This window comes from Dichomitus squalens (genome assembly GCF_000275845.1).
Source record: "Dichomitus squalens LYAD-421 SS1 unplaced genomic scaffold DICSQscaffold_13, whole genome shotgun sequence".
NCBI classification, from domain to species: domain Eukaryota; kingdom Fungi; phylum Basidiomycota; class Agaricomycetes; order Polyporales; family Polyporaceae; genus Dichomitus; species Dichomitus squalens.
The window spans coordinates 136,602-145,523 of NW_006766895.1; the positions used below are offsets into that span (position 1 = coordinate 136,602).

General features: G+C 58.4%; 3 protein-coding genes across 3 annotated transcripts; all 3 read right to left on the reverse strand.

Annotated features, from left to right (window-relative positions):
- Window positions 1-353: 353 nt before the first annotated feature.
- On the reverse strand, window positions 354-944 carry DICSQDRAFT_169934 (uncharacterized protein; the record flags this gene model as incomplete). Its single annotated transcript, XM_007365545.1, has 1 exon — window positions 354-944. The coding sequence occupies one exon, from the start codon at window positions 942-944 to the stop codon at window positions 354-356; it is 591 nt and encodes a 196-aa protein (XP_007365607.1).
- A 121-nt stretch (window positions 945-1,065) lies between these two features.
- DICSQDRAFT_169935 (uncharacterized protein) lies at window positions 1,066-2,319 on the reverse strand (the record flags this gene model as incomplete). Its single annotated transcript, XM_007365546.1, has 1 exon — window positions 1,066-2,319. The coding sequence occupies one exon, from the start codon at window positions 2,317-2,319 to the stop codon at window positions 1,066-1,068; it is 1,254 nt and encodes a 417-aa protein (XP_007365608.1).
- Window positions 2,320-7,571: 5,252 nt separating this feature from the next.
- Window positions 7,572-8,531, reverse strand: DICSQDRAFT_169938 (uncharacterized protein; the record flags this gene model as incomplete). The annotated part of the gene is made up of 2 exons (XM_007365547.1): window positions 7,572-8,372; window positions 8,421-8,531. Coding segments are annotated over 2 exons (912 nt in total), but the record flags the coding sequence as incomplete, so codon positions are not given.
- Window positions 8,532-8,922: the final 391 nt, after the last annotated feature.

The following is an 8,922-nucleotide window of genomic DNA, read 5'->3' on the forward strand; positions in this document are numbered from 1 at the left end:
GTCAGGGTCGGGTAATCTAACCGAAAAGGGAAAGGGGGCGCGACAAGGGTCGGGGTCTGGGTCAGGGTAAAGTAATGTAACTGAAAAGGGAAAAGGTCAGGGTCGGACTCAGGGTCCGGTCATATAGACGAAAGGGGAAATATTAAGGGAGAGGGCCGGGACTAGGAACGCAGTCGTCAGGGGGCGGAATGGGGGGTGGTAGTGTACAGGCGGACGACAGGGGAACGGGAAGGTAAACATAGGTCGCCGGGAACAGGAAGGGGGGTGGAGTGTACACGAGGGCGACAAGAAGGAGTAGTCCAATAGAAAAAGATAGGGGGTGGGGCGTACCAACGGTAACATTACCCCCGTTTCTAAGCACGATCGTCCCGATCGTTCAACTCCAAGTCCGGCTCCGTGAGCGGTGATGAGGGCGCTGGCGGGTACCAGAGGCCGATGTTCAAGCCAGGATCAATGGGGTTGAAGTAGGCCCCGGAGAGGAAGGTGATGGAGCGGGACGGCGACAGTGCGATGGTTGGGGAGGCGGCGGGGGGCGATGGGGAACGGGATGAAGGGTTAGCGGGGGCGGGGCGCCTGGAACGGAAAGGGGTGGGGATGGCGTCAGCGGGTCGGTCGTGGACGACAGCGGGCGGGGATACGGGGGAGGGGCTGCGCGAACGGAGGATGTCCTCGACGGGTGCGGCGGGTGTGGCAGGGGTGGGTGGAGGGGAGTCGCCGTAGTCAGAGACGTCGAGGATCTCGTCGTCGTAGAAGTTCCCCCAAATGCTGCGATGGAGGTCATTCCCCGACATGTTGTCGTAGAGGCGCACGGCGCGTCCGTTCTGGTACTGACGGACGGAAACGGGGATGTTGCGGACGTCGTACGCGTCGATGAGGTTGTCGGCCACTTCTCTCCAGACGTCGTGATCGGTGACGCGGGCGGCAGGGTCGCAGGCCTGAATCATCGCCCGAAGAAACCTTAGGTACTGCGTCTCCGTGAACCGTCCACTAGGGTGAACGTTGTCGCCCAAGACGCCGATGAGGTAGGCGTTGTCGACGCCAGGGATTTGTTCCCACCGCTCGTTCTCAGGCGTAGCTCCGGAGTTGGACCTCGAGGAGAGCAGTCCCGTTGAGGTGGCCCGAGATACGCCACTCCCAAGGGTGTCCGCCGACGCGACGGGGTTCTTCTGGCCCGATTTGCCAGCCGTCCGGGAGTCGCTCGTCGTAGAGGAGGGCCCCTCCGTATGCTGGGTGGCCGAGGAGGGGCGTCCGATAGTGGACAGTGGTGGGGCCCGGGGCAGGAACGGGGTATGGGGGGGTGCGAGGGGTGCGTTGGCGGAGTGGCGGAGTTGGAGGGGCGGGGGGCGCGGACAGGGCGTCGGGGTCGGTGGTGTTGGTGAGGTCGCCTCCGCTGATGGTGCCGAGGACCGTTCGGACGGCCGGAGTCAGCCACTCCAGGGGCGACGCGGGGTCGACGACCATGGCGAACGGGGGTTCGTTCTCATCGACGGGGCTCGGGGAGCGGGGGGTGGGGCTGGGAGAGCGGGGAGAGGGGCGCGTACGGGTCGGAGGGGGCGCGCCGGAGCGTAGGCGATCGGGCATCGGGCGGAGGTGCTGCAGTGTTGGAGAGGGGGAGTCGCGGGGTGGAGGGGAGCGGCGCGGAGGTTGTACAGGGGAGGACCACTCCATGTCGGCCTCGTCCATGGGGACGCTCCCCCAGTTAGTGTTGCTCCAGTCGACATTGGTGTCGCCCCATCCGGAGACGTCGGCCAGGTTTCCCCATTCTGGGGCGGGCAGAGGCGGGGTGGGGGGAATAGGGGAGGCAGCGTGGCTGTCGTTGGTGGCGAGGACGCGCTCCAGCCAGGTCCGCTCGCGTTCGCGGTCAACCTGCTCTATGTGGTTGACGAGGTCAGCAATGAAAAAGAGATGATGGGGGGCGCAAATGATATCTAAAGCGTGGTCGGACATGGCGATCGTTGTGGCCCGCAGCTGGGAGACGGTGTCGTAGGCCCGTCGTTGGCCGGTTGGGTCTGTGAGCTCGCCGACGTCCCAGTCGAGGGTCTGGAGGTGGGTGAGAGTGACGACCGACTTGCCATAGATGGCCCAGGCATGACCGGCGGGCGGGACGTCCCGGAATCGCCATTCCAAGACATTGCGCAATTCCGGGTTGGGTTGCAGAAGAAGCCACCCAACGTATTGGCGTGGGGAGGGTTCACCGTATCCGGCGACTTCGTTGCCGGGTAGGTGGAGGAAAGAGAGGTGGAAATCGTGGTTGAGGAACCACTGGGGGGTGGGGACATCTTCGGGGGCAGCGCGGTAGGTGGAGGCGAGTTGGGGCATGGTGAGGATTGGTGGGAGAGCGGAGTGGGTTGAGGTCGTTCCCTAGAGTCGCTGTTGCTTCTTGTACTTGGTGAGGAGCTTCGGCGCATTAGTCATCTCCTTCCCAGAAACCCACGAGTTTTCGCTGCTAGGCCAGCCCTTCCAAGAGACGAAGTATTGATAGCCTTTCCCACGTTTCCGATGGGCTAAGATGGCCTCGACTTCCCACTCTTCTTCACCTTCTACGGTCTCCGGAGGCGGTCTGGGGTAGTCCGGACCGTGTTCCTTGGTGACTCGATAAGGTTTGAGTAGATTCACATGGAAGACGTCATGGATCTTCCAGGCCTTAGGAAGTTTCAGCCGAACCGTGACTGGACCAATGATCTCATCGATCTCGAAGGGTCCTTCCCTTTTCGGGGCTAACTTCCGGTGGGGATAGGGGAGTCTGAGGTTGGTCAATTCGAGGAGGACCCTATCGCCTTTCTTGAACGTGACCGGCTTGGTTCCAGCCCTTCGGGCCATGATCTCCGCTGCTCGGTTGTGCGCGGCTTCCGCATTGACTCTGTCTTCGAGGAGTTGCTGGATTCGTTCTTCCGCGCTCAGGTGTGTGGACGGAGAGAGGGAGTTGGGGAATACGTCGGGGTTGTAGCCCATGATGAGTTCGAATGGAGACTTGCCCGTAACGGAGTGTTTGCGTTGGTTGTGGCAGAACTCGAAGGCGGGGAGTTTGTCCGACCAGCTGTCCGGGTCGTTGAGGCAGTAGATGCGCAAAGCCAAGTCGATCTCCTGGTTGACTCGTTCTGTCTGTCCATCCATCTGAGGGTGATACGCCGTGGATCGGGAAGTCTTGACTCCTACGAGTCGTTGCAGTTCTTGAAAAACCCCGGACGCGAACTGGGGTCCTCGGTCGGATATGATCCTCTGAGGGGCTCCAAACCGTTTGTAGACATCTCGGAACAGTAGTTCGGCTGCTTCCAAGGTGGTGACGTTGATAGTGCAAGGGGTGATGACTGCGCCCTTGGTGGTGTCGTGGTCTACTACCACTTGAATGGCGTTGAATCCGTTGGACATTGGAAGGCCCGTGATGTGATCCATGGTGATGACCGAAAACGGTCGCGTGTTTCCTGCGTGGGGAATAGGCATGGCGGGAGCTTTCACGGGGTGGGTGTTAACCTTGGATCCTTGGCAGATGGCGCATCCTTGAACGAATTTGCGGATGAAGTTTTCCATTCCGCCCCAACTGTACTGACGTGAGACGAGTTCGATGTTCTGGTCCTGTCCGGGGTGGCCCATTACTGCCGGGTCGTGATGTATCCGGACAATGTCGCGTCGCAGGTCTTCATTCGGAGGGATGTAGATCTTGCCCTGATACTTGGCAACACCATCGTCCAGCTTCCAGTCTTTGGGTTTGCCGTACGGAGGTGGCTTGACGAGGGTTAGACGTCCCCGACCGCTGGTCTGTACCACCTTGGTGTCCTTCTGGGTGGCGTCCTTGATTCGCAGCAGTAGATCATCAGTGACAGCTCGAATAAATACCCCGTCATTTAAGACGACAACGTCCTCGTTGTCACGCTTCCCATCCACATGGTCGGGGCGGCGGGACAGGGCATCGGCTTGGGTCAAGGTCTTCCCGGCGTGGTGGTGGATTTCGAAGTGAAACTGGCCGAGGAACGCACTCCATCGGGCCTGGCGTCGGGTCAGCTTCTGTGCGGACCGCCAGTAGGTGAGGTTCTTGTGGTCAGAGATTACTTGGATGACGTGGGGGGACCCTTTGAGGTAGTGCTGCCAGGTCTCGAAGGCGCGGACCACTGCGAGGAGCTCTTTGTCATAGATCTGATAGTTGCGTTCTGCAGGCGAGAGGGCATGAGAGAGGTATGCTACCGGCATCCAGTCCTGGTTGGCGTTCCGCTGGCGGAGGACGGCTCCGGTGGCAAACATGGAGGCGTCGCATTCAATTTGGAAGGCCGCAGATGGGTTGGCCATGCAAAGAATTGGCTTCTGCTGGAATAGGTTGCGGAGCGTGTCGAATGCGACCTGACATTCGGGCGTCCATTGAAAGGGTAGATCCTTCCGGGTGAGTTGTGTCAGTGGCCGAGCGATCTTGCTATAGTCACGGATGAAGCGTCGGTAGAAGTTGCAGAATCCGAGGAAGCTCTGGACTTGCTTGACGGTGGTGGGTACAGGCCAGGCGCGGATGCCGTCGAGCTTGACCGGGTCCATGCCGAGCGATCCTTCGCGAATGATGGTGCCTAGGAACTCGACCTCAGCAGCGTCGAACACGCACTTCTCGCGTTTGAGGAACAGGTCCATTTCGATGAGACGCTGCACGACCCGCTGTGTTCGACGGTGGTGGACGTCCTGTGTCTTGGAGTGTATCAGAATGTCGTCTATGTAGATGACGAGCCATCCCTCTGCAATCATGTCCTTGAAACCGTCGTTCATCATCGCCTGGAACGTCGCAGGGGCGTTGCATAACCTGAAGAACATTACGGTCGGCTCGTAGAGGCCGAGGGGGGTCTTGAAGGCTGCCTTCCACTGATCACCGTCTTTGATGCGGACGTTGTTGTAACCGGCTCGGACGTCCAACTTCGTGAAGTACTTGGCCCCTTGCAACTGGTCGATGAGGTCGTTGATCAGGGGGAGGGGGTAGACGTTCTTGATTGTGCCGGAATTGAGGTAGCGGTAGTCCTGGACGGGTCGCATGGAACCATCCTTCTTGTCCACGAAGAAGAAAGAGGATGCCATCAGTGAGGTGGATGGGTGGATGTACCCCTTGGCTAAGTTCTCGTCGATGAACTTCCGAAGTTCCTGCATCTTGAGCGGAGACAGGGGGTACAGCTTGCAGTCCCGAGGTTTGAAGTCAGGTCGCAGGTCGATGGGGTGATCCCAGGCCCGGGGCTTGGGCATTCGTTCGGCCGCCTTCTTCTCAAACACCTGGTGATAGGTTTTGAGGTAGTCTGGGATGGCGACGGTAGCCTTGGCGTCGGCTGCTTTCGACCCGGCTTCGACAGCCAATTGGGTCGACACGGTGGTGCGAGCGATGGGGGTGTCTCCTATGATGAGTCGTCGGATGGTGGCAGATGGGTTCCATTCGGGATGGATGTCTCCGTGAAGGAAAGCGGTAAGGTGTCAGCGGGGATTCCCTGAGGGGCGTTGATGGTATTCCCAGAGTCGCTGTTCCCCCCGTAGGTATTTGGCGTCGAACCGGACCTTGCCTTGTACCCAGTCGATGTGGGGGTTGTACTGGATGAGCCATGGCATTCCGAGAATGATGTCGTCCCGTCCGCAGTCCGCGACGTAGAGTTCGGTGGGGAATTCGTGGCTGTTAATTCGGAAGTGGCCTACAAATTTGTGGGTGACGGGTCCGGCCGTGTTGGCGGTGCCATCGACATTGGTGAAACGAAGGGGAGAGGGTAAGGTGATGAGAGGGAGTTTGTGCTTCTTCGCGAAATTTTGGTTGAGGAGAGAAGCGCTTGCTCCGCAATCGATGAACGCATGAGCTCCGACACTTGTAGACTCGTACTCGATGCTGCCCGGGATAAGAATAGATTGACGTCGTCGTTCTGTAGTGGCAACAAACGAGATACTAATACAGTCAGAGGGCAGTGCTTCTGTCGGCGAAGACTGCCCGTTCAAAAACCCTCATCCGAATCGTCTACGTCGACCTGACTGATCGTTTTGTCAGGTGTCGCGTCGCCATTGTCCTCGTCATCGGCGACCTGGCCATCCTCTAGTTCATCGACCTTGCGCACCTTCCGCTTCTTCTGTCCAGGCTGTCGTCCCTTGGCGCGGTTATCCGCCTTCTTCTCAAGGCAATCGCGTGCGATGTGACCAGTCTTGTGGCAGTAGAAGCATTGCTTCTTCTCTCTGTCTTCCTTCATGGCTGGTGCGTCGACCCGTCGTATGGAGTTGGGACGAGCAGACTGCCCCTTCGAGCCTTGACCTTGTCGGTCGTTGTGAGAGTGTTCCTCGAGTTGGCGCAGATGGCGTTCTTTGTAGTTGGAGTGTTCGATCTCCAATACCCGTGCTGCCCACTTCTTAACGGTGGTGGGGATGGGGTACGTGAGGCGAACCCGTCGTCGCATGCTTTCTGGGAGACGCTCTTTGTAGAAGGACAGTTGAGCGCTGTCTTCGAGTATACCGGCGAGAGCACAGAGGCGGAAGAATTCCGCATTGAAGGTGTCTGGTGCGGCAGGTCAGTAGTCGAGGTGGTACAGCTTGGAGGCGGCCGTAGCGGCTTCCTCGATAGGCTGGAAGGTCTGTTGTAAGACAGTCTCAAACGCGTTCCAGGTGTTCCAGCCGTTTCGTCGGGCTTGGGCAATGTATCCGTCTTTCCAGGCGATCACTTTCGGTCCGTCCATGAACGTTAGGGCGGTGACGATGCAGCTCTGGTCGGTGGCGTAGTCGGCTGGACGTGCTTCGAAGAACAGGAAGAGTTCATTGAGGAAGGTGTGTAGATTGTCGCGGTCTCCGTCAAAAACATTGGGTGCGCGGACTTTGGTTCGTCCAGCGACGACGCCTGGTGCGCCGAGAGGAGCCACAGGCGGTGGTCCACCGGGTCCTTGAGGAGGTCCGCCGCCCTGCGGAGGTCCGCCAGGTCCTTGAGGCAAACCAGGGGGTGTAGGTGGCCGACCAGGCGGTGCAGCAGTAGTAGGTGGTATCACAGGTTGTGCTGTCGGGACTCCACTGCTGGCGTAGTGAGTGGTTTGACCGGGTTGAGCCCCTGTCGCCTGGCGTAGCGAGGAGATGCTGTCTTGGGGAGTGAACAAGTTTCCGAGTTGGAAACTGGGGAGGCTAGAACGGGGTGGTACTGCGGACATAGTGGCGTCTATGAGTTCTGTTGTCGTGTCCGCGTCGCTGTCTGGTTCGTCCGGGTGTGCTTGGAGAAGACCGTGGAGAGGGGTGACGGTTTCTTCGTCGTCTCAAAGAGCGGGGTTGTCTTCCGACAAGGGTGTAGCCTCGGTGGGCTCGTTCGCTATGTCTGGTAGGGAACTAGTGCGATGGGTAGCAGGGCTACGCGGAGGGGAGGGGGCTGTTGTTCGATTGAGGGCCCAAGTCGTTTGGATGAAGGCTTCCTGCCTTTTCTGTGGCGCGTTTCCGGTGATGACGTTGGGGCTGCTCTGTCCGTTGTATCGGTTGGGGCACAGGTGGTTATTGCAAGTGCGCCTGTTCTGTCCTTCTCTATTGAAGCTGATGTCGCGTCGATTCTCGGGGTTGTATCGGTGAATACGTTGGGCGCAATCAGTCCGCTGCGTATTCATGCGGAGGGATACCTAGTCCAGGTGGAAGTTGCGTAGAGTCGCCGAATAGTCGGAATCGGCACTAGCGTCAGGGGACTCGTATCCGTTTCGAATGATGCGACGGTGAGATTTGTATAGTTCCCTAGCCCCAATGAGTAGATGTAGGCGTCGGCAGTGTTCGGCGAAGTCCGGGTCCAAAAGACTCTGAACGTTACGAAGATTCTCGGCCTGTTCGCGAATTCGAGCAGCAAAGTAACTGGATCCGTGGCGTTCTTCTGGGTCGTGGCTAATGGGGATGGGGGGAAGGGGTGAGCTGACGAGCCGTTGGAGATTGTGAAGGGTGTTGACGACCTGCTGAACCTGTTCGATGAGAACCTGGATGTGTGCTTGCTCGGAGATCGGGGTGAGGGTTGGGTGGTGGTTGGTGATGTCGTACAACGCGCTCGCGTTGTCCCGAATTCTCGTAAGGAAGGAGAAGATGTCTAGTGGTTCGGGGCTTGAGGGGTTGCTTGCCGATGATTCTTGCTCGGTGTTGATGAGTGATGGTAGTTCGTCGTCCGCGTCGTACCCGTCGTCACAGAGTACCCAATGCTCGAGTTCGTCAAGGATAGTAAACTCGAGGCTCGCCTGGTCTGGTGTCCAAGAGCCGATGCTCAGGCGATATTCGTTCCAAACTGGGCTATGAAGGACGGCTCGTGCGTGAGTCCTTCCGATCCGGTCAAGCGTCCGTTGACGGATGAGTTCAATAGATGCCTGTCTCTGAGGCGTTGGTGCTATTGGTCGATCAAGGAGTAATCCTTCCTGGTAGGTCGCACGTCTGTATGCTTCCTTGAGCTGCCGAATGGAACGTTCAGCGTCCGCTGGTGTGGCTTGGCGTCGTACTAGGTTGTACGCTCGATGTTCTTCGGGAGTGCGGTTGTGGTTGTAGACGACTACCTCGTTGTCCGAGTAATCGACCGTAGTATGGTCACGGCCGTGCGTTTGTCGAAGTCGGTCTGCGAGTTGACGAATAGAGTGCGCCACAGTGAGTCCTATCCAAGGCGTGGTGGGAGAACTTCTGTTCTAATGTTACGCTGAAGTACTTACACAAGTCTATCCAGACTTATCACGCGGACTTATCCAAGTACGCGGTGTAGCACACGGGGGAGAGAGTATCGCGCAAGTCCCTAGATTGAGGGATATAGGGATACAGGAGGTAACGAAGAGGAGAACAGAAGTGGGGAGCCTCTACCGGCTACAGGCCTCCTTATATACTATGGGGTACCGACCGTATTAGGAAGGGAAAGGTAACCGACCAAAGTGGGGAGGTATGAGGAGACTGTAAAGGAACGCGTCTGGTCGAGGCTGGGCCCAGTATAGTACAAGACCTAGGTCAGGGTCCTGT